This window comes from Parus major, chromosome 2, assembly GCF_001522545.3.
Source record: "Parus major isolate Abel chromosome 2, Parus_major1.1, whole genome shotgun sequence".
NCBI classification, from domain to species: Eukaryota; Metazoa; Chordata; class Aves; order Passeriformes; family Paridae; genus Parus; species Parus major.
In genome coordinates, this window is record NC_031769.1 from 57,516,216 (window position 1) to 57,542,150 (window position 25,935).

The 25,935-nt window shown below is 39.9% G+C and overlaps 1 protein-coding gene across 4 annotated transcripts; it reads right to left on the bottom strand.

Moving 5' to 3' along the window:
* On the bottom strand, nt 1–25,929 carry SALL3 (spalt like transcription factor 3). Of its 4 annotated transcripts, XM_015620000.1 has the most exons (5): nt 25,687–25,929; nt 8,051–10,987; nt 7,494–7,834; nt 6,254–6,508; nt 1–1,892 (listed from the first exon to the last, which is right to left on the bottom strand). In XM_015620000.1, the coding sequence occupies exons 1-5, from the start codon at nt 25,763–25,765 to the stop codon at nt 1,854–1,856; spliced, it is 3,651 nt and encodes a 1,216-aa protein (XP_015475486.1). In that variant the 5' UTR covers nt 25,766–25,929; the 3' UTR covers nt 1–1,853. The 4 variants fall into 4 exon arrangements, with proteins under 4 accessions (XP_015475486.1, XP_015475485.1, XP_015475484.1 ...); XM_015619999.1 differs by having other exon boundaries at nt 1–6,508; nt 8,051–10,984; XM_015619998.1 differs by having other exon boundaries at nt 1–6,508.
* Between the last annotated feature and the right edge of the window lie 6 nt (nt 25,930–25,935).

The window sequence follows — 25,935 nt, forward strand, 5'->3', positions numbered from 1 at the left end:
TTACCTTTGGAATTATTTATTCATTTTAACATACTTATATACAGTGATCTCATTCTGATATAGTAGTTTATTTCAACATAATCTAAGTAAAGACTTCTATGACTTACTGAAGGTTTTTTAATACATTTGAGACTTAGACACTTTCCTTACAAGCCTTCATATATATGATAGCAACAATATGTCTTTTGTTGTCATGTTTTCCAGTTTTTATATCTTTACTGAGAGCCAACACCATTTAACGATGTTTAAATTGCATCTGAAATGGGCAATGCTTGAGCAAAATATGCCACACACAGTTTGAAATTAATCTAAGCAGCTAAAGAAATTTAAAACATACATGTTTACAGGTATATATATTATATATTGGTGTATAATAATGTATACACACACATGTATTTTAATGTTTAGCTTTAATAGCAAAAAGTACAGTAGAATTCCACTGATGGCAAGATTTGATTGTAGAGTATCCATAGAAAATTGGTGCACTTTTTCTGAAAATCAATACAAGCTCAAAACAAAATGTGATACCAGATAATTCTCTGCCATAGCCTAAAACTGATAATCAATTTGAACACCTAAATAATTGAATTAAACCCTATAGTAATCAAATAGGCATTTGATAATGAAATACCTCCATTGAAAAATGTAGCTGAGTAAAATTTTGTGTCAGTCCCAAGTAGGTGAGTGTACAACATTTAGGATAAGGCCTCAGTCCTGACTGGAGCTCATAGGTACTGCTGGAGTACAAATAATAAATAATAGCACATGTACTGTAGAGTCTCTAAAATCAGTGATAATACCAAGCATTTTCCATTTTTGAAACACTGTACAAACGTAAAACTATTCCTCACAACACCCCTGTGAGGTAGGTACAAAAGTGTTGCCCCGTCTTACTGATGGGGCGAGTCATCTCAATTCTACAAGGTGCTAGCTGATGCTGCAAGGGGATTCCTGGAGGCCTGATTTCCTGATTCCCAGAGGCCTCAGAAGTATGCTGTTCTTAAGCAAAATATTAATTGAATAAAGAACTTGCCCACATCCTTAAAAATGACAGTGGCACAGCCCAAAGCTGTTGGCTTTCATATTTGTCACTTTGTCAATCGCTTGGGACATTCTCCCTTTGAAAAAATAAGGTACTATACATTGGTCCTGTGACGTGCACAAACACGTATTTTTCTTTTTGTAAATCTGCTGATACCTTTGATATCTGCAAAGGGAATGCATTTCCCTGTGAGTGCATACCTTGTGTAGCAGACCTGTAGCAAGCAAGAGTCTCCCATTCTTTTACTTTTATGCATAAATATTACAGGCTATTTTACTCATTTGTGTGCGTACTCAGTAGTTGTATGGTGACATCCAATTATATATTAAGGGGCACAGCCATATACTTTTTTTAGATTCAGCTTTCAGGACCTCCTTTAAAACTGGGATAAGCCTGTGGAATGTATTAAAATATATGTATTCTCTTTTTCCTCTTTTGAAAAATAAAGTCCGGAATGCTTTTGCTTAGACGTACTATAAAATACTCTGTATAGCTAGCCATTGCTTTGAAAATGCGTAAAGAAAAGCAAGACATCTGAACCTGGAAGCAGTCCCTCTTGCACCAGAATAAACCTGGAGTACCTCCACTAAAGGCCGTAGAGCTTCAGGGGTGCAAAAGCAGGCAGAGTGAAGTTAGGATCGGGACTTCCATCCTCCTGCCCATCTGTGGCTGCCCTCTACCAGCAACACTAACGAGCTTCATGCCTTCATCTGCAGGAAGGAGTGTGAATGGCATGTCTGTCAGCAAATCCTGCGAGCTATGCACATACCTGATCACATCACTGAAGACTTCATCACTCATTATGCTAGTGTTACACATAGACGTAAAAAACAGGCAGCTCTTTTGACCTCTGCAGAATTAGAGAAAAAGGAAAAAAATAAACCACACTATCTTCCAAATGGCGGAGTACATGCAGAGAAGTAAATTAAAGGCAACACAAATACAGCACAAATGCAGCTTCAGAAAAACAAAGTGTTTGCCAAGAGACAAATAACAAAACAGGTAAAGAAACAGATAATATATGGAGGGGTAATATATACAAAATGAAAAAATAAAAAAAAGGGTAAAACTTAAGTTATTTCAATCAATTAATTATTTCAATCATTTAATAAATGCTCCCTTTCTAATAATTCTTGGGAAAAATGGAAGTGAAAAGTTTGAAAGCCTTGCTGGAACGCTCCCCTTAAATAATCATAACAGGCAATTTTTCTGATCATATATAGAGTTCCTACATTGCTCTATTTTTAAACATCTGTAATTCAACAGACTTTGACCATTTTCATCTGTGTAGCATATTTTATTTTTTAATGTCTTCATATGATAAAAAAAATAACCCATACATATTTAAAAATAGATACCATTCTGCTTTCATCCTTTTTTGGGGGGGAGAAGGGGAAAGCAGGGAATTTTCCTCTTGTGTTTTGAACAGAAACATAGCTATCAGCTCTCCTTTGCTTTTCTTCTCTTTTGCATATCATGTTTTCTCTCAGCAAGACTCAGGGACGTGCACGGAGGAAGAAAAGCACAAATCTATCGTTGTTGAGTCACCTGAGGAAACTCATACCTTCTTTGGGTTCGTCTTATAAAACACAGTATCTGCATAACAAGGCCACTGAAAAATGATTAATACAGATTTTTCTCTTTTATTTATCTTTTGTCTGTTTTAAATGCAGCAGGCATTCACCATCGGAATATAACAGCTTGGAGTTTACTCAAACATACAGCTTTTTTGCCGGAGATACTTAACCACATGCCTAACCTTAAGAATGTAAATACTTTCATTTAAATCAAGGTGAAAAAAAAAAATTGGATAAAGTTAGACATGCTTTGATAATTGAGGTTATTGAAAAAAAAATACAAAACAAAACTATGTGTTTAAACATATAGGTTATGTCATTTGGAATGAACGGATGCGAGTTATCAATTTTTTTCCTTTTTGTATTTTAGAATTTGAACTGCTCCTGATAAATTTGTTCACAAATTTTATCATGCAGTGTATTGTGAATATTAGGCAGATGTTTAAACAACCTGAAAAGGAGGCTTTTTCATTAGACAGTACAGGATAAATGTTCAGAAAGCAGTCAATTTGAAACAGTAGTCATTCCGAAGTCTGTTTTCCCCCCTCAAAAATATTTTTTTGGTGTCTTTTTTTGTTCTACTACCTTGGGATAAATGTTCTTAAAATTTATTTTCATTGGAAAAGAGATTTTAATAATTCTATCCCTTTACACTGTTAATATAAATTAGAAAAACGTTTGAATATACGGTGTCGACCTTACTCTGATTTTCAGATGCAACGATTAGAAGTCATTGACACCAATCTACCACAAGTGACCTTAGTCTCATATCTTGTTCTGTTATTAGAGTAATCAAGGAACGCAATTCAGAAATAATATTACATCCTGCATTTTATTCAATTCCATATGACAAAAATAGTAACCTAGACTAAGACATCCATTTCAATCAGTAGATGTGTCAAGCCAACAAGATTTAATAATAAAAAATATTGGATCTAGGTAACAATTCCCAGCTGTTTCAGGGAGGCTCCTAGCCCTACATGGTATCACAGTATAAAAATAGTGTCTCTCTTCACCATGCAGAGAGGAATGGCCTAGCCCTGAATACAAAATGGGGTCAGTCTTACTGTACCATCGTCAACCGTCTTATTTACAACACTTTACATATTTTTTCTCTTTTTCCTTTTTCATTTTTTCTTCTCTGTTTTTCTTTTTTTTTTTTTTTAATTTTTTTCCTTTTTTTTAAGTTATACACATTCTTTAGGGAATAGAGATAACACTACATGGTACCAAATACTAACAAAAAAAAGTCACACCAAAAATTACACAGATAAATAAAAACATTCAATTGCTGAAATACAGCAACATTAAGCCACCTCAGTTTTCTTTTTCTAATGCTTGGAAACACCCCTAACCACCCACACACCGTGGCAAAAAAATTATGTTATATTGTAGAGGTGTTACAGATATATACTTTTGCTCAGATATAGATATATATTTATATCTATATATTTCTATCTCATCATTGTAGAAAATGGAGCTGTAGAGTTCATTGTTCATTTCCAACAGAAACAAACAGCTAATAAGTCTTTGAACCTCTTTTCACTCCATTACATGATGGCAGAAATAGTCCATCCTCTTACAGTAATGGTTTCTGTTTTATAAGAAAGATTGTCCTATTTTTCAGTCTCAACTGAGAAGACCTCACTGTCTGATTTGTTCTTCAGGGGCATAAAACTCCTTGCGCTGTTACCCAGCTACCCATAATGTCCCTCAAGCAATTCTGCTGGACGGAAGTTCAGAGTGTCAACTCCACCATGCTTGTAATGCACAAAAATGAGGTAGTACACAAAACATTTACTGTTCAAGTTTTGATTAAGCCCCAGTCTCCTCAGCATCCCCAGCTTATGAGTGGAACCGTTCCCATTGTTTACTCAGCATAATTCCAACAATGCAATCAACGTAAAATTATATTTGATTAATCAGAGTACATTGTGCTTTGGAGCAATCTGAAAAGATAATCAGACAGTTGGAAATAAATACAGAGCATTTGTGTGTTACTACTGCTCACGCTGCCCAAAAGTTCTTTTTTTTGTCCCCACTGTTATTAGGGAGTCAGCATCTTTCTTCATGGTTGTGTGTGAAAGAGACAGAACAGATTACAGGAAAATTAAACCTACATAATGTTCTTCTTCCTCTATCCTAGACTTGTATTAATATCACACTTCTAAGATAAATGTATCAGAATTCTGTCAGGGGTGGTCACATTTTTATGTGGGCATCATAGAGAAGTTAAATGAATCATTTCCATTTAAGAAACAGCAGTCCCCATATTTCCTAAGGATCTGACAGTTCTCTGCAATCTTTTGCTTAGTTGATCGAGATCTCTCATTGTTTGAGCTTAAAACAAAACATAAACTGCAACAGGGTCCTCCTCCTTATTCCTTAAGTCAAAGTACTATTTATAAAATAGTTTACATCTTTGTTCAATTTCAAATTATAGACAAACCTCCCTAATACAAAATACTAAAAGTGCAATAGTATAAATTAAGAGTTTGCAACCACATTATACAAACATTACCTTTTTATTGTACAGCTTTGATAACACGGAATATTTACTCACAACTGTTTATAATGTTGTGAATAATATATGGTGCTAAGGTTTGTCTGTAACTTGTTTTCCGATCATTGAGCTAAAATTCACACTACATTTTTTTTTTTCATTTAATAGAACAACTGTCCACATAGCAGCTACAAATATTTAAATAAAAAAAAGGTTTGTTACTGACAGGTACTTGCACATGAAAAGCATGCTATCTTTCCCAATAAAACTTCACAATTTTGCCTGCATTGAAAGGAACCACTTATTCATAGTAAAACAAAACTTGCTTTAAAAAAAAAAAAAAAAAAGGGAAAAGAAAAAAGAAAAATCACATAGCCAGATGTATTTTGCAGTACAAAAGCTTCATTTAAGTTTGGGGCTAGTATATTGTCTGTTACCCGCATAGTCTTAACATTATAAATACTACAGACAAGGATACTGTAATAATACACAGCATTGGGGTACTAAATCACTTATTTAAGATTAAGATTCCTAAAAACATTGTCCAAGTTGCTAACTAATTTGAACAAAACCAGCAAATAAGTGTGACAGAATGCCATAATGAAGCCCCCCTTTCTCAGGTGATAGTAAGTTTTGTAAGAAGCAAAGTGAATGTAGACTAGCCTCTTTCTGTTTCTAATGAAGTTATCCCATGACTGGTTTGTTTTCTGTTAAATTAAAAGGTGTCAAAGTTCTCAGTAACAGTCAAACTCACTGTTGAAAGAAGTACCATGCAGATCTTGCAAGACAACTTTTCAGCAGCCACAAAGTTATGTATTTCTGCTATGGGTAAAACTTTAAAGGGAACCTATGCATTTAGGTCAGGAAACTAATGCTTAGCTTCAAAAGCTGTACATGGAACAGGACAAGTGTTGTGTCGAGTAGAGGTCCAACAGTTATTCGGAATGAATGCTTTTAATTTATGCCAATCTCTTTATTATCCTCAATAAATCTGGTGAATGGACGACTGGCTCCCGTTTCAGAACTTGCTTTGTCCAGACTGACAATGGGAGGGCTGCTGCCTGTGCGAGCTTTGTCCATGCCACCGGTAAGGTTACTTAGAGGCGGGATGGCGCCTCCGCCTAGACTTACTGGGAGCTGAGGAATGCCTCCGTTCTGTATGACAGAAATCTCATTGTTCTTCATAGCAAGTCCATTAGTGATAGCTGCAGCATATTGGTTCCAAAAATTGGGGTCAACATTCATGGCCCGAGCTGCCAAATCCTTCTGGAACATCTCGGAGAACTTGAGAGCATCGCCCCCGAGCAAAGCCATGGGGTTTTCCACGGAGAGGCGTCGGCCACGGCGTGCAGGGGCGTTATTCCACATGTGAGTCCCCATGTGAACCTGCAGATTGAACAGGGACAAGAAGCACACCCAAGTTAGCACATTCTGGTGAGGCGTCAAGCCTGAAATGCTGTTACTTACAGTAGCACTTGCTTTTTTAAAAAAATGCCTTTTATTTCACATTGAAAAAAAAAAAAAACAACTCCAGTAAAAACAGAGTTCTAAGGTCCAGTCAGCCCACACAAAGAAAACCCAGTTCCATAGTAGTTTTTCAGTGTGCATTTGCTTCTTCTCAGTGAAAACAAAGAGTGCTGCAAGACTAAAGGGTACATACTCTCTTGGGTTAGACAATTTCACATGCAAGCTGGAAGTCCTCATGTGGTGAAGATTACCGAGGGCATTACTCATACATACTAGGAGATGGGTGGTTTTTCCCTTTTTCTTTTTTCATCCTGTTTTCATGTTTCATCTTGTGTCAGAAGCACTGATTAATTTGCTAAATTTAGTATTTTTAAAAAGGACATTTAAAATGTCTTCCCCAGGCTGTGTCCTGATGGTTAACCAAATGGCAGGAATAAGAGACATCAGTCCTGTAGTAACCCATTGTAAATCTGTGAGAAACAGCTTTCTACTCTGCAATGGCTGCAAAGTAGTATAGAAAATAGAAACTGGGGGGGCACCCAAGGAGCTGAGAAAGCTCTGTGTTTCTGGTTTATAGCAAGGTTATTTAGCATTGATAGTCCACAAGAACTCTCAGAACACGTCCATCAGCTGACTGGGTGTGCCATCGCATCTGTCAGAAATACAACATGCCTGCATGTACACCTAGAACCAGTTTAAAAGTTCACATCACTGCCACTTTCCAGTCCTTATCATCCTCACGGTGGAAGCATAGTGACTGCCACAGTACAGCAAGCATTTCCTTGAAGCTCCCTTCTCACCTGTCCTTGGGACAAACGCTTAGCACTAAAACTTGCTGAGTTCAAGAGCAGTGATCTTTAACCCCCCCCTCCCCAAGCCTTTACAGTTTTATGTGGCCTCTTACCTTAAGATTCCCCTTTGTGGTAAAAGCTCTACCACAGATTGTGCAACCAAACGGTTTTTCACCGGTATGGGTGCGCTCGTGTATCTGCAGTGCACTTGCTGAGGAGAAGGTCTTCCCGCACGACTGACAGTTGTGCTGCTTGGGAGTCCGGCGAGGGGGGGGTGCCAGCATAGGGGTGATCCCCGGACTCATCACTGTCTGTGGTGCAGCAGGAACCTGGATTCCAGCTGGAAGCGAGGGAACCTCACCCAAAGAGATCGGCTTGCTGTGACCATTCACTTCCATTTTGATCATGGTGGGTGCTGTACTGGTGACCAGGCTAGGAGTACTTTGGCTGGGACCTAGAGTAAAGTTGGGTTCAAATAACTGAGAAGGCAGCTCTTTTAATTTGTGCGTCAGTAAGTGCTGTTTTAAATTACCCATAGTGGAACACCCACGACTGCAGACTGTACAAACAAATGGACGTTCTTTAGTATGGCTGCGGTAGTGAATTTCCAATGCACTCTTACAAGCAAAAGGCTTGCCACAGATATTACAAACAGTACTTTTAAACTTACCACGTTCTCTGTTCAGGAACAGCAGACTAAAAGGAGCCTCCTCTTTGATGACCGGTCTTCCTGGGTTGGTGGATGTCAGATCTAATGCACCTCCATTTTCAGTTGTGGGTGGCGGACTGTCCGGTTTTTCTGTCTTTAATTGTATTTCTTGCGGCTCTTCCTGGTTACTGAGACCGGGGGACTTTGATCTGAAACTTTCACTGTTGCTATTCACAGGAGACAAAGCTTGCATGGAGGAAGAAGACTCTGACATTGCAGGGCTGCCTGCACTCTGGCTTTCAAGATCACCAACGGCTGATGAGGAGTCATTGCTCAAATGGTCACTTTCCCCTGATCCATTTTCTATGGATTTTAAACTGGTCAGCTGCTGACAGTTCATGACAGAATCAATCATTTTCATTTGATTCTCCAAAGCAGCAATACTGGAGATCACAGAAGGTGGTGAAGAAGGACATGACCCAGAGTAAGAGATAAGGGGTTTGGATGAATCACTTGCCGTGTCCTTTAGTTCTGGGTCCTCTTCCATAGAATTTTCATCAATGTCATCATCAAAGTTGCTCAGTGTGTCAACATTCTTCTCATCATAGGAAAGCTCTGAGTCCATGGCATCCTGGAAGCCCTCTGGTAGTGGCGTGTTTGGAATTTGCCCACCCATATGCATACGAATGTGCTGCTGAAGAACAACCGCGTTTGTAAATTTCTTCTGACAAATGGGACACGAGTGCTGTACTCTAAGTGGTGGCTTTGCTCGATGAACTCCAAAATGTGTTTTTAGATTGCCTTTTGTAGTAAAGGCACGTCCACAAATTTTGCATTTAAATGGTCTTTCTCCTGTATGTGTTCTGTAATGCATCTTGAGAGCGCTCTGACAACTAAGCACACGGTGACAAATGACGCATTGATTTGGATCTGTCATCTTCTTATCAATGTTCTCCACTAGCTGTTGTAGTTTTGAGGTTTCTGATGTTTGCATAGAGTCTAGCAGACCACCAAATGGAAATTTTGCCTTAAACTGGTCAGACACTGCTGGAAGCACAGGGTTTGGGAGGCTTGTTGCAACGCTGCTGTCTGTAACCACCGTAGGAATTGAAGATGTGGAAGCTGCAGAAACTTGCCCACCTGCAGAAAGGTCCCCGAGCCGTGTGCTCGTGGGAGGCAGAGTGACAGATTCTGCCTTGGTCAGAGATGAGCCACTCTGAACGGGCTGCGGGGATTCAGCAGATGCAGGAACGCCTGACTCAGAAGTGTTGAGGCTCGGGGATAGAGAAGTGCATTCACTGGAGGCGGGAGAAGGCCTCTGGGGTGATCTGCTCATAGGAGTGATACTCGGAGAGTCTCCGTAACTGTTCACACCAGGTATAGTGGGGGGCAGCTGGAGCCCAATGGAAGTCGGGACGGTTGGTAAAACAGGTTTACTGTCTAACCATGTTGTTACCGGCTTTTCGGGGGGCAGCGACATCCCATATGGGATTCCAGAGCAGGTGGGAACGTTATCGAGGTATTCTGGAACAGGATAAGGGTTCATCTGAATATGAGGGTATTTCTCTTTATGCCTCTGAAAATGAACTTTCAGGTTGCCCTTTGTGGAAAAGCGGTTTCCGCATATGTTACACTTAAAAGGTCTTTCGCCTGTATGCGAGCGGAGGTGAATTTGTAAAGCACTGTCACTTCCAAAGACCTTGGCACAAAATCGGCATTTATGTTTAAAAAAGGGATCCTCGGAGCTTGACTTGGGTTCAAACACTGACACATTTGGTGGCTTTCCTTTGCGGTGCTTCATAAGGGCAGACAAAGGATCGAGCGCATTAGCAGTTGCGGCGATGCTAACCAGCGGATTGGGGAAGATTACGCTATTTGATGAAGTCTGAGGTAGAAGTGGGTTTGGCAGGCTGGATACTGAGGTGAGGCTTCCATGTCCTATTGAAGGTGGAGTCGAAGCATTCTGGGGCTGTGAAGCACTGTTAGGAGCATTTGACACAGAAATGGGAGTTATGGACGTAATTGCGTTCGAGGAGGAAGGTACACCCGATTCAGGCAGGGCAGAAGAGCCACCGCCGGATATACTGGGTGTACTTGCTCCAGATGTAGGTCTCGAGATGTGCTGGGAGCCGTCAAAGGCAGTGGGCTGACCACTGGTGGCCTGCCCCACAATGGCAGAAGGAATGACTGCAGTGAGCTGGACGGCGGCGCTGGCGGCAAACCCCTGCAGCTGGTTGGAGGCCTGCCCGGGACCACCCTGGGCAGCCACGATCTGGTTGAGGGATGGTCGCAGGGGTTGGCGGTTCATCATTGCCACCTGACTGCGGATCTGCTCGATCAGCTGGAGCTGGTGAATCTGCTGCTGCTGCAGGGCCATGAGCTGCTCCAGAATCATGGGGATGGCCACAGCCGTCACCCCACTGCTGATGCTCGCGGAAGCGGTGGCCCGTGCACTCTGCGAGAACTGCGCGACTGCCACTTTAGTGCTCAGCAGAGTCTCTAGTGTGACATTGGTGTTTGGCATGTTATAGCTTGTCATGGAAGATGGTTCAGGGATCTGAGGTAGAGGAGTAGCTGTGTTTGAGGTGCCTTGAGTCTGGAAACTTTTCTCTGCAGAAGTTTCTACCTCCATTGGCTCTTCTTCTTTTTCCGTGTTTTTTACCTCAGAGCTGTCATTGTTTTCTGCCTGGACGCCTTCTTCAGCAGCTTCACTCTCTGCCTGGTCACTGGGAGAGCTTGCGGGGGAGGGCTCAGGGAATTCCTCAGCAGGGGGTGGAGCTGGCTCATCTTCGTTGACAATCAGCACCAGGGGGTTTTTAGTGCAGCTCTTCTTGTGCTCCAGGAAGTCCGTCCACTTGAAGAACTCGGCGCAGCATTTCTCACAGACGTTGGTTTCTTCGCTTCCGCTCCTGCTCTCGTTCCCGCTATCACCATCATCTGCTCCTTCTCCCGGGACTGCTAGAAAATCAAAAGATTGTATCAGCCAATGACTTGTGAGACAACTCTCCCTACATTTAAAAATTTTGCACATAAGTAAAATCAATATTTTTTATTTTGTACAAATTGCCCCACTTCAACATATCTGAGGTCCCAGCGTGCGTATTCTATGACTCTTTCTACCTAGCTAATCATTTTCTTAGCACAATCCATCAAATTATGAGGTGCTATCAATTGTGGATACTGCTTCTTAATGAAATTCCATAGAAGCCATTGATTTCCAATATTTTCATACAATTCACAGCACCTTGTCTGTTGGGTACAAAGCAAGCTTTCGATGGGCTCATTAGGATTCCCCTTTACCATCAAGCTTCCTCATTTCCAGCAAAATTAGAGATGCCTTTGCCACTTCACTTAACATTGCTAAACTAATCTGTAACCTTTCAAACTCAAATCAGCACCTGACAGGACAAACTGGGCCTCTGTTACTCAAGTGTGGTCCTGGACTACCTAGATTTATTATCTTTATACAGTGTTGAGACACCATGAATTTAATGTAATTCTATATAACCTTTTAAATCAATAAGCATTTATTTAACTTAAGAATTTTCAATGAAATGAATTCAGTTATAAAAGTAACAAGGGTATGTAAGCACTTCTAGCATTTTGACTCAGAAAAGGAAAGTCTTCCTTATCCCAAAGGTAGATACATAAACTAGCATTATGTCTTTTTGCATGTTGCTTATATATGCTTTTAAATGCTGCTGAAATGAGCTGTTCTGTAATACATAAACTGAATGCCCCCTATCCTAGCTATAAAATTAATATTGTTTATACTTAATACTATTAATTGTTTCTGTCAGATGCAATATTTCTCTAGCAAAAAGCCACATTAAATTACATGTTACTGCCATTAGCCAATAGAGTTCATTTTAGGCAAAAGAGAGGTTTATTAACAAACTAGATATTATATATTTAAAGTTCATTTGCACTGACATGTTTAACATGAGAACGTCAATGTCGTAGTCAGGCACACTTTTTTGTACCTATTTTCATCTCTCCTCATAGAAAGACTCAACAAATTATATGCTTGTGCCATAGTGGAAAACCCACTAATTGGTTACACATGTTTAATTACTGTTGTAGGCAGCTACTTCCTCTGACTCGCGTTACCCTCTTGTACCGAATAACAAGCACGTTAAATGAACAGAATTCTAATTCACACCTGATCAAATAAATAGCTGCGCAGGAAGGAGAAATCAACATACAATAACATTTTTAGGGTGGTTTTTTTTTTTGTCATGTTGGGGAGAAGGAATGTAGGTAATTACTCAGGTTCCATTTGCTGCTCTGGACATAGCTGCTTTTCGTCAGCCCACAGATCGAGTGACAACAGCAAATCAGTTCGGCAGAAGAGAATGACAGCTGTAAATCAGTTTTTGTTATGTGCATTTGAGTATGTGAGAAAAGTGGCTCTGAGTCTTCTTGCCTTATCAATAATTTATTGTTTTGCTACCGAAAGAAAACGTACTAGGATGTCTATTAGTTTATTCTCTTTTATACTCAGAAAGAATGCTCAGCCAAAACCCTGTGCTAAGGTTTCAATTAAACAGCCATATTCTATTTCTCTAAGAGAGATGTGGTCACTTAACTGAAACAGAAAACAAAAAGAATGCTCTCTGCAATCGTGGTATCCCAAGCTGCACTCTTATTTATCTGGATTTTAAACCAATTTTTATACAATTAGCACCATAATCCAACATCAGGAAAAAGATTGTGAAGCTAAAAATAAAAATAAAAGAGCCAACAATTAACAAGTTCTTCTACTAAATTCTGTTGTGATATTAGAATGCTGGTAGTCTAAGCATCCTGCCAGAGCAAGGAATGTAGTATGTATCTGTAATGAGGTTGAGCATGGCTAGAAGCAAAGACATAGCTGATTTGTATTGAAGATAGGCAGAGTAAGCAAATAAAGCGTCCAATACTGTTTCTACTAAAATGAATGGCAACACTTCCATTGACTTTGGTAGAGGCAGGATTGGGCCAAAACCCTCAATATCCCATCCTTAGTATGAACAAAGCTTCATACAGCTATGAATATACCTGGAACTGTTAGAGAATGCCTAAAAAAAACAAAACAAGATTGCCAAGAAATTCAGGACTTATCATTTCAACAGAAACAGTTACCAAAAAAAAAAAAAGGTAGCAGTGGAAAATAAAAGGAAAGTGTAATCTTGAGATGTTCCAGTTGCTTTTAAAAAAGAGGTTTTTACAGAACATTAACTATAAAATCGCTTTTGACAAAATTGCCTGTCAGTTCTTTCAGTCTTTGCTCAGCTAAAACTCCCTACAGATTTCAGCGGAGAGTTTTGTCTGATAAAGGTGATAAATCTGTGCCCTGAATACTGTTCCCTAGCCTCTGAGAGCCTCTCAAATTTATTATTTTCCTGTACCATCCAAAACTGTACCTTTCAAAAAATTTAAAGATGACACTATATCCACTACATACTCATGCATTCATAAACCCAGTGATATATGTCACTAAGTAACAGACATGCATTTTTTATCAAGATATGATAGCTGAATGTAAAATTTTTGTAGGATTTTAAAATTCTACTGTATTTACTAGTTAAAAAAAAAACCAACAAAACACTTCTTCAAATACTACTGTTTTTTTCCCCTTCTATTTTTTATTTTTCCTTTTGGGAGGGGGAAATAAAATACAATTCAAAACAGTCAAGAATTATTTAAGATTTCTGCATGATGTGCTGAACCTGTTACACTTTTTGGATTAAAATCAATAATACATAGCTGTTGCTAGACAATACTAGACTAATCCTTATGGTAAATCCTTCTGTTAAAAACTATCACTTTTGTGTTACAAAAATATCACAGAAGATAACACGATTCACCGCAGAAAAAGAGCATACTGGCAGCAGGTATCCTAAAGCATATGTTGCAAAACCCAAAGCCTCCCAAAGCGAGTTAAGTGAAAAAGCAGACTTCCAGACCACATTTTCGGCGCGCGCTTCAGCTCTCGCAAAGTGAAAGCACGCAGAGTACAGACCAGCGAAGCATCCAACACCCAACACGCTTGCCTCTCTCCAGAGTCTTTCTGAACTAAGACAACTCAAACAAATCCTTATTTACATTACAGATTTACATTTTAAAAGTCGGGGAGACAGATTCTCTGGTCCTTGCTCGGAATCTCTGGAGTGCCCTGGTTGGTAGTACCGACCACGCACAGAGAGATGTCGTTTTTCCAAAGGCTTTCACTGGGAACACTTTCTAGTCCTATTTCCAAACATTGGCAGGCCGGGTTACAGTTGTGTGTTGTTGTTGTTGTTATGATTATGATTATGATTATTACTATTATTACAACTACTGCTTCCAACATTGCTACTGAGTGATTGCAAAGGAGGATTGATTCTTAAAGAAGCTGCTAACTGTGCATCTCTCCTTCCAGCCTTTATCTATATATTGGTATTCTTTTGTTTAAGGAGAGCTTTTTCTAAACAAACCTAGCACAAAAGGTTTCAGTAATTAGTAATGGATTCAGGCAATATAGCCATTCAAATATGGCTGTCCTCTGATCTAGAATGAGCTGATCAAACACCAGCAAGCTAATTATTTCAGACACTGTATAGTAATCGCTAAGCCCAAATGTGAACATTTACAACCAAAACAGGTATTATTTTATGCGTTGGTAGACAGTCTCATGATCTCTGTATATCAAAGCTAGTGTGTATAACATGTAAGCTTTCCAAAGCAACCTTAACTGCTGCTGCCCGCTGCCAGGAGGTATTAATGTGGACCTGCTCAGCATTTCAAAATAATAAGCAGACTGGTGTACTTGTTCTCAAAGAAACGGCAGTCTGCATTTGAAATATAATTTGTGGAAAAGTACATGAGGAATGCAGTAGTATAGCTAAATTCTTGGATAATCAGTGCTCAGCTCTGCTCTCAGTGAAGTAAATGGCTAGTTTTGTGCTGTCACAGGGAGAACAGGCTCCTGCCTGTACTGAGTGGGGACCTATAGCTCTGTTTTGCATTTCTCCTTCCCTCAACTCCCGTACCTTAAAAATAGCGAGAATACTTTTTAAATGACCGATCCAAGTTCATTCACCTCATCATCTATCTGCCTTGAAATAGTCAAGGACTCCTTTAGAAAAATATTTCAAATAATTCCAAAGAGTTGCTAGGGGTTTTCTTCCCCCCAGCTCAACCTTAAACTAAACATACTATTAATCTCACTGCAGTACTTTCCACTTAGGATAAATTATTCTGGCTTTTTAAAAAAAGCATCAAACAAATCTCTCTCAAAGCTTCACTTCCTTGGACAGGCAGGCAAGCAGGTGACACAAATGGCATGAAAGTAAATGCTGCTTTGCCATGGGTGACAGTACTTTCCTGCACAGTACGCTGAGGCTACTAAGACGCTTCACAGAATGACAGCCTGTGGTCTCAATCCAACAAGTCCTACTCAAATGAGTAGCTTTTACCTACATCTGAAACAGTGCTGAATTAAAAAAGATTCAAAGAATATAAACTAGCCATGCAAACAAGCACTTCCAAGAGTAGAAAAACTAAAAAAACCAACTGATACATATTTTGCAATATACTGGACAAATGGATATCACCTCTGTATTTCACAAATTTCTAACATCCCTTTAAGTAGTACTTACTGATGTGAAAGCAATAAGGCACTGTATTTGTTGTTGCTTTTGAAGTGTGAGTCCTCACTGAATTCAACAGGGAGTAAAGCTTAGAAGCATTCTACATGAAAGGTTATTTTTGATTCTTTGTTAAAACTCAGTCACTTTATGAATGACAGAAATCTATACCAAAATTTAATCATTAATTCAGAATATTAAAAATTTTAAATGCAAAAATATTAAGCTACAAATTAATTTTGTTTTTTAAATCACAGAATATGTATATTGCAGGGAAACATATAAATTTTCCATATTTATTTATGCTTTATAGATTGTCCTTATTTTCTGAGGTATTACAAAGGGATTGAATCTGTTAGGTAGTGAAGAACTTCATCTTTTTTCTTTAAATTTTCCTGAAGAGAAGCAATAATTTTTGTTATTACAGTGAGGATGTGATACAGTAAAAATTTTCAAGGCCTTGGAGGAATTAAACGAACACTTGCTTAATCTTACGGACATGGGTTGAATTTTGCAGTTCTTAGTTACACAAAAGGTGTTGAATGGGAGTTTTGTCAAGCAGTCAGGATCTCAGCCACTAATAACCTCTCAGTTATTTTCTTTTTCTCATTAGCAGTCTAACAGCTAACGGACTAATCTGAAGCTGCTGTGGGATGCAAGATGAATTACAGCACATCAAGCTTCCCATATGAAAACAGGTGAAAAATCTCAGGCAGCATCTCTCAGATGGTACCCGAGGCGAGCTCCTGAGCAGGTACCAGCCCACGGAGCCACGGTGGCTCCAGCAGGGCTGGCACTTTGCACCACCGAGGTCTGGCCCTAAAATTAGCCCACAGAAATTCAAACGAAGGCTTTTTTGAGAAAGACACTTTGGGATGGTGACACCTGAAGCCGTTCAGGTGCTCTGGTGACTCAGTGAGGGGGGTACAAAGGGTTGATGCCGGGAGGCTTTGCTCTGTGCAAAGTACAGTGTTTGGTACCCACCAAACACTTTTCAGGCAGGAGCAAGGAGGATGGTGTTGGCCTGCTTCCTCAGTGCCCAAGGAGAAGGGACACGGCTCAAAGGGTGTTGTGGGTCCTTTTGTCACCATTGGGAAATGTGCAGTCGAGAAAAAAATTGTCACTTCTGATTACACACACAGAGGATTTGTAAACCTGGCTTTACTGGATCTAAATTTTTATTGCCGGCATAGATCTTTCTCCTCTGTGTGAGAGGAGAGCTTCTTGCCTGATGTGAAGGGTAAATGTAATGAATGGGTGCTTAAAAAATGTTCCTATCTACTTTTGTGAAACAGACTGAAATTAAGCATAACATGCTAGTCAGGTTAATTCTTAAAATGTATGCTGCTTATTAAATGCCCAGTTTCTTAGGACTAACTGCCTCCAGTCTGGAAAAAGCTCCAACCAAGTATTGTGTTTAATTTTTGCTCCAGAATCTTTTCATTTTTTCCCATCTTAAATTAGTTCTAGTTCCACATAAGTAAATTACCTGAAAAGAGTCTTTTTGATTATATTAATTAAGGACAGCTACAATAAAATTATCTCTGATTATTCAGTAATTTGTTTTCCTGTTACTCTGTGTCATGGAATCCTCAAATTATGTGTAATTCATAGGACACTTGGGTAAAAACAAGTAAGAGAATCAATGTTTCCTTAGTCTTAAACATATTTTAAATTGTTGATACCTTCCTGAAGCATTCAAACAAAACTGCCTTGTAAAGGAATCCCACAAATGTTTGAGAAAAATATTTTCTGAAGCTTCTTTTTAGACTGTGCACAATAATACAAATGAAAGTGTGAAAGAATGTTGTATGAATTACTATTGTTTCTACATTCAGACCTCTATAATTGAGAGTTAATAATATTTCCTAAATGTAGTAATTTCTTTCAGGGCGATAAAAAAAGCCACTGTGAAGCAGTGTAGAAACTGTGAAGAAGTTTCAGAAAAAGAATGCATATATAAGCACTAGCTAAAGCTAAAATGTCTGCTAACTATGAAGACAGATGTATAAAATGCTCTCACATGCAAATCCAATAATCATTTCAAAATGTTGCTCACAGCATTTTGTATATTTAAACAAGAATTATTATAAACAGAACTCTGAGCCCAGTGCACTGGTACAGGACAATTATTTACTACTCCTATCATCAGAATGCTTATTTTTCCCTGAGCACAGATTAAATAAAGTAACAACATATACTAAAAGAACCCCATAAGTTTGCTTTAAAATTATATTAATTTGGAAACAGTAACCTTGTAGCAACATATTGATCCTGGAGAAGAACAGTACTACTTTTTCCTTAGCTCTATCATCTCTTACAATTGACGGAGCTGTTAAAGAAAGTTTTCTTAAATTGTTAGAACACGTTTATTTTCTTGCAAATTAATTCTTTTTAACTCTTTATGATAGCTTTGAATCCCATAAAGAAAGATGAATTATCACATACTGAGCCCAAGCTGTGAAACAGGAGGAGACAAATAGAGACCCCTACTGTGTTTAACAATGTAGAAGAAATTCCAGACTCAAAAGAAAAATTTTCTGTCCTTTTTCTCAGCCCACAAAAGCTGTTAGTATGGATTCGAACAGTGGAGGGCACTCTTGCTATGCAAAATCCGGCGTTGACCTGGCACACACGGTTTGATCTATTCAGTAGCCTGGATCTCAGAATTTGTTAAGTAACAGCCACCTGTGGCACAGGCACTAACTGTACTCTGCTTAAAACATTTGCAGCTTCTAATCTGTGCAGCGAAGCACTTCACTATATCAAACACTGGCGCCTTTCTCTGTGGACGCAGATGTGGAACAGATGCAAGTTTCACAAATTGTTTGTAATATCTGTGCAAGATATCATATTAAATAAGACCTGTGCTATGTTTTTCAAAGTCATATAAGCACTTACTCGGTTGGCTTTTATGGCACAGGTACAGTAATTTCAGGTTGGGCAGAATTCGTCTACAAATAATGAGGGTCTCTGCAGGAATTAAGTTTATTTGGAATACATTTGGAATGCATCGAGTTTTATTTGGATTCCTAAAAAAAAAATTAAAATTGAGGTAAATACTTCTAACACAGCTGATATGAAAAAAAATTAAAAACTGAAAAAACAAACCAAAACAAATAAACAGAGGCAGAACCATAGAGATTCTGAATTGCTTTCCTTAGAAAGTGCAAAATTAACCACATCTAAAACTACATAACTCTTAACACCCGACATAAATTAATGAAGCCAATTGCTTTCTGAACAAGCACAGAAAGGAGGACAAATTTGGTTTTAGAGGCTTACAAGACAAGGAGCCGACGTGAGGACCAAATCCTGCATCTCCTAAGAATCTCAAAACTGAACTTACGAGTTCTGGGCTCCTCTGAGTAAAAAGGACTCACAACCAGGAGTGCTTGAAAGAGCAAACCTGGAGCAGTTCAATGCCAGTTGTGATGCTCAGTCGTTTTGGTCTTTTGCCATTTGTTTGGTCCTTCACTGCAGAATTACCCAGGATAGCAAAGCCATAATGATCTAGACAAGTCCTTTAGCTTTCACCATTTATAGCTTTGGGGACATTAGTGCATCAACAAATTCATAAATGAAAGCTATCGAATGGCACCAGGAGAAGGGGTCTCCTGAAACGCTGAATGACGAGTTGGTTTTGATTATCTGGAACAAAAGTACGGCAGCACCTGCAGGGTTAATTAAGCAGCTCAAGATGCTGGGCTTCACAAAAGGAAACCTTTTTCCTACTTTAAGGACTGTAAACACTTGTGTTGAACTAGATGGGCATTTGATAAGCTGTGCAGCATGTAGCAAACTCCGAGGGATCTCTAGTTAACACTCAAATTCAATGTTAACACTTAACGGAACAGTGGTAAGCCGTGCTGCCAAGGTCAACTGCACAGATGTACTAATTGTATTATGAGCTTGACATCTAGTGGCCACCCCTGGCAGGGCAAAGCAGGCAAAGGTTAAATCAGCAAGCCTTGTCAAAGCACTTCTAACTACCCACCCTCAGGGAGAGGAGACCTGGGGAAGCTTTCTGGCACTCCGCGATCCCACCTTCTGGCCGGCATTCCCCGGCGGAGCTCCTGCGGAGCGACCCCTCCGCGCAGCGCCCACCTGCGCCCGGCCCGGCCCGGCGGCGGCTGCGGGGGCGCAGCAGCCAGCCCGAGCGCTCTGCCGTGCCTCCCTGCCTGCCTCCAAAGGCTGCAAATGTTGTCCGTGTTTCTTTTGAGACCGGTGATAGCTCTCAGATTTTTTAATATTATTTTTTTAATTTTTTTTTTTAAATTTTTTTTGGGGGGTGCTGGGGGAGGAACACCACACACGCGCCAGCGTTAGGAAGTGGCAATAGGAATTTCAGAAGTGCTTTTTCTAAAGATTTAGCTTAGGCTGTAATAACAAATATAGTTCAAGTAGGCTCACTTTTTGCACACTAAATATAGCAAGGAAATAGTAAAGCCCTCTCTCCTTAATCCTTTATCTTTTCACTTTTTATCTCAAAAGAAACAGATTTTTTTAAATGTGTTGTGTTATGGTTTTCTATCACCCTTACAAATATCTGTCTTTCTGGCTTTCACGGTTTTGAAGGGTGTTTCCTTGATAAGAAGAAATGTTCAAGACTAACAGCACTATAACTGAGCCAGCTCCTAAAAGTGGACCTAATTTTGGCCTAAATTCCCCTTTTTTAAATTAATGGAGAACCTTCACTACATTTAGTGGAAAATTTTAAGAGCGCAAAGGAAACAGGATTGACATTGATATATAAAATTCAATATGAGTGGTAGAACTAGATTTACTAGTGCTTCCTCTGGAAAAAAAAAATGTAGACAATTACTCTCATTTTACAAATACAATACAATAAAATAAATTATTTTTATATGCTTTATTGCAGAAACTCTGTCAGTACTTAACTATTTTAATGTCATGCCTGACCTGGTTTATTATCAACAAAAGTGATTGACTCATGCCCTGGCTGCTGGATAGTCAACAGATATGCTTGTCTATGTTTGGCAGACAACAAATCAAATGAAGGAGAGATATCAGGAAAATCTTCCCAGGACTCAGACTATTTTTCAGATGACACTAATACACTTTATTAATTAGGGTTTTTTTTTTTTTTACTCTTTTTCTAATGCCGCATGTTATTTGAATTGTAGCTTTTCCTCTGTCTTAGGCAAGGAAAAGTAATTTTCAACAGCTAAATGTATGCATGTTAATAGCTTAATTGCACAGAATTTGAACAAACACCTTCCAAAATTTCCTCCCTCTCACTCTGAAAAAAGTGCCTTAATGTCTGCCCCAGGAGATGGTGAGACTTCAAGTCCAGCATCACCAGATAAAATCTGACCCAGTTTTGTCTACTTCCATTGTTATACATACATCAGCAAATTGGCCAATTGCTGTAGTTTCCTTATTATTCCAAATATTTTTCTATGGCTAACACAATTCAGTGCAGAGTATTTTTAAAATTACACCATCACAAATGTTACATACTTTGAGCATGATGTCTCTGCTGTATTTGAAAAGTATTTATATAAAGTTTCAATTACCATTTCTAATCAAAGGGACAGTTTATAGCGATGCTAATTTGCCCTTTATTTTTCAAAACAAAAAGCCTTCTCTTACACTTGCCTCAGAATAAATATTTGCAAAAATCACCTAAGTTTTATGTTTACTGACAGCTGCTCGTGACTTCTCAAGTTTGAAATGCAACAGTGTCTAAGCAATAGAGAATAACCTCAATTTCATACTGAGGAATGTCCCCCTAAAATGTGTTTTAACCCTCCCTATATGCAGATGGAGTGACCACACTCACATGAGGCTGGCTGCTACATGCTGAACTGTGTCTTTGCTGTAGCTGAGCCTGTGTGTCTGTGTACATACTCCAGAAGAATACTAAGTGCAGTCACCAAACTGCCCCAAACTGCACAGCCCAATCCCACTTTACCAAGATGGAACAGATCAATTAGTTTAGATTATGCTGTGTGTGTTGAAGAGTGGGAGAAAAAAAGAGGTCCAATATTTTCAGAAATGACTGCAAAAGGCACACTGGAAAACTCTCTTTACACAGCTCACTACAAGGTATCCCTCCCACCTCAGGCTAAATATATCTTTGCCAGAAACTTCACATGAAGAGGTCCAAAGCACCATTTGTCATCACTCATACCAGAACCTCACTTGCACACTCTAAGAAACACTTTTCAGCACTTAAAAATGAAACAAAACCCAACAAAAAAGAATTCAACAAAAACACCCCAAAAACAAACAAACAAAACACTTTCTATTACCTCTACTTTAAAACTACAAATGCTATGTCCATGGTTTAATTTTAAAATTAGTTGGAGTAGAAGCATGTTTATTGTATCTACAATTCCGATTCATTTGTAATCTGGTGAATTAGGCAAGTGTATTAGAAATGTAATTCCAGCTATTACAATGCGTTACATTTACTGAGAAACTGAGATTATTGTATTCTACAGGCAGTCATCTGAGTCCTGCTGCTGCTGTTTTTAAATGATTTCCAGCAGATCTTCTCATTTAGCAACCTCAAATTGTGGGGTTTTTAATACGTATTTTTGTTCACTCTTCTACACCTCAATTATTCAAGAAATATATCATTGCCAGCTGTTTGTTAACATTTCTTTTCAAAATTATTGAAAAATATATTTTTTAGCATTTCATTTTTGACAAATAATTTCTAACGATTTTGAGTGTTTATCTGTAGTTGATGACATACTAATAATCTTCATATTTCCAACAGTTTCTCACCACCATGACAATGTCCTGTTTGAATGAAGTTGTGATATGCTGTAGCCCAAGATGGCAATAAAATTATTTGTTTAGATTCTAAAACTTTTGTGATAACGTTAGCATGAAAGTTCTGCTGTGACCAGTCAGCTTAAAACCCGGCCTAATGTTTGTCTTCCGTCCAGCACCCCAAACTTCCAGGTTTCTCTCTGTTGCTATGAATGTCCCTTAACTGTGAGGATTATATTTATGGGACATTAATTTTTAAATGCTCCATTTTATAAAATCTATTTTGAGGTGATATTAAACATGATTTCATTAAATAAATAATAAGTTTCATTTGCTTAGTCTTGCATTAACTCCTTTGGAGATAAGGAGCAAAATGACTGAAAAGGCTACACATATGAAATAATACTGCTTAAACAGTTTGCTTTCATAAAATGACAAATATTCTTGGCGCTGTGCAAACTATTTTTGGCCTGTTGCAAAATACACTCAGGAACTGTAGCAATATCTTGATCACAGCTGTGGACAGAAACGAAGAACACTGACTTGACAAGAAGTGTTTTAATTCACGAGACTTGGAGCTCTCATTATATCTGGCCTATAAAATTGCTTTCAAGTATGGCAATTGTTAGGCTTCCTAATATAACGTGTAAATGATTTACATTGCACTAATGTGCACTAGATAGCCCTCTGCTCCTGTAGCCTGTCTCCACCTTGCTCACATTTCTCAATTGAAAGTGCAAACCCAACTTTAGCTTGTTAATTGTTAACAATTGAGGGTTTCACTCTATTAATTAAAATATGTTTTAATAAAAGGAAACATAGCACATTTTGATAACAGCCTTCTAAGGCTGAAAAGTATTTTTACATTGTTGCATTTTAGGGCTGCTGTGAAAGCCGATTTTGTGCTATTCAGGGACCACAATAATAACGCTTTAAAATTCCTCACTGGGATGCAATGTAGTCCTTTTGATGGAAAGACTGTCTTTCTCATTCGGCAGAAATAAATCCATTCATTTGATCATGTAGTCATTGAGGGCAATACAAAACAAACCAAGTGTGAGAAATTCTATGTGATGAAGTAAACAAAACAAAACCCCCCCAAAAAGGGGAAAAAAAAAAAAACATTTCCATGACAAAAAGATTCTTTGTCCTTAATCTACCCACCATATGCAAGCGTTTCTTTTTAGCATATCTCTTGTTCTAATCTCGGGTGACATGGCTACATAGATAAGATTCACAAAACAAAACAAAAACCTAGTTTAACAATTTTTTTCAATTTATTAACTCACCAGGAGTGTCATAATGAAGTAGTGGGGTTTTATTTTCCTGTACTGAAATGGATTCAGAGCATGTAAAAGTTTATAATGCTAATGATAAATTCTTAGAGCTAGAGCCTAACCCAACAGAGATGGACTCAACAAATCTTGCTTTCATAATAAAATACTAATTCTTATCTACTTGTCTATATTAATTTATTTTACACTACCACTGTTTCCTAAGGAAAAGAAAAAAAAAATAAATTGAAAATGCACTGCTTTGCTCCTCCACTGTGACAGAAGGAAGCATTTCTCTGTGTGCCTGTTATTGTCAACACCCAAGTGGGTTTTCCTGGAGCAGTGGCAGGAGCCCCCTTAGCAGCTCTGGACAGTGTGGGACTTGCTCCCTGCCTCCCCAAACACCCTGGGAAGGAGCAGGAGGCTTAACAATTTGCCAGTCTGACAGATGTTTTAACCTGATGAAGTGGATTCACGCTGCCTTAAGCTTCAGGGCTCTAAAGTTCAGATACAATAGTCAAAATCCTCCTCAGGCTTCAACTTTGCTGCCTTTCTCTCCTCACAGATGCAACTTAAAAGTAATTATAGTTTTAAAGCAGGAGAAGGACTTTTTTGTCTTACTTTTCGAAAGGAATGAGAGAGAGAGAGAGAGAGAGAGGAGATAATATAGTGGAGCAAGGGGCCTACACAGAAAGCCAAAAACATTGGGGATCCCACTTGGTTATGTGAGAAACTAAGAAAGCGGTGGGCTCTATGTAAAGAGGAAAAGAAAAACTTTCAAGTGGAAGCTCTCAACTTAGTCCAGGATAAGAGAACATGGGCTTTGCATGCTGCAGTGCCAGGGACTACTAAGGAAATTAAAACTAATTAAAAAAAAAAAAAAAAAAAGGAAAAAGTAAGTAAGATGGAAGAAGAAAACCCTGCAGCCCTATTCCCGACAAGAAAATTACAGCAAAGTGGAAATAAAGCAGGATTACAGACCAAATCTCTCCAGCTTTGGACACTTGTTCACTAGCTGCTTGGCAGCCCAGATGCATAAAAGCAAGTGTGTGTGTGCCTGCGTGTGGGGAGGAAGCGAGGAATGGCGGATGGGCGAGAAAATAACCCTTCCCCACTGCCTACAGCCGGCGCGACAGGGGCTGGTGGCGGTGGTGGCACTCCGTGTCACCTACCACCGATGATAATTACAGTCGCAGCAGAGCCAGGAGGCGAAGGGGGGAAGGCAGCGCAAGGGGGAAGGCTAAAAGCTTCTGCTCAATCCTCTCGAAAATAATGAAACCAACTCCGCTGGCCCCGCGCACCCGAGCGGCTCTGCCCGCTCCTACCACGGTCACCCCGCGGTCCCCCGGGGCGAACGGGGGGAGCGGCCGGGGCAGCCCCCGCAGCCTGCGCGGGCGACCCGGGGCCGCGGGGGCATCCCCGGGCAGCGGCAGCCCTGGGGCTGTCCCAGGGCCCGGCAGCCCACGGCCCGCGGGACCTCCCTCGGCCTCGGGCAGGGCACCCCGGCCCCGGCTGCCCCAACTTTCCTGGAGCCGGTGGGGAGAGGGGAACATGGCTTCTGTCCGCTCCGAGCCTCCGCCGAGAGGGAGCAGGACGGGGGAAAAGGGGGTACCCAATAACACAGAGAGAAGGAGCGCAGCGGAGAGGAGGAGGAGGAGAAGGAGGAGGAGGAGGAGGCAGGCGCTGCTCCGGGGCGCCCGTTCCTGCAGCTGCTCGAGCCCGGGTGAGTGGGGAGGGAGGGCCGAGCCCCGCCGCCGAGCCCAGCCGCGATCAAAGCGCTGGGGAGGCCGGGAGGTTGCTGCTGGGAGGGCTGGTTAGGCAGGGGGTGGGCTGCAGAAACTTGGCTAAACTGCGAACTTCTCAGTTCCGCTGCCTCTTCCCCCGGCTGCTCTAATTCCCATTCTCCCGCTGCAGAGTAATTGCGCTCCCATGTTCACCATCACCATAAATTCACCTATCTCCATCCGAAACACGCTCACAAAAAGAGAGAGAGAGAGAAGGAGAAAGAGGTGCCGGGAGCCCTTACCGTGCTCAGAAACTACCTCTGCTTGCAGCTCTTCGTCCGATTTGAGATGCTGGGGTTTCGCTTGCTTTCGACGAGACATGCTGCTAACTGAGCCGTCTTGACTCTGCTTTTTGCAGAGGCATCAGCGACGTGGAGGTGGCAAGGAGGGGGGAAGGAATTGGGAACGAAGGAAGGGGGGTCGGGGGCTGGAAATAACTGTTCACAAATAAAAGTCGAGTTGCAAAACAAACCAAACAAATAACAGAAAAG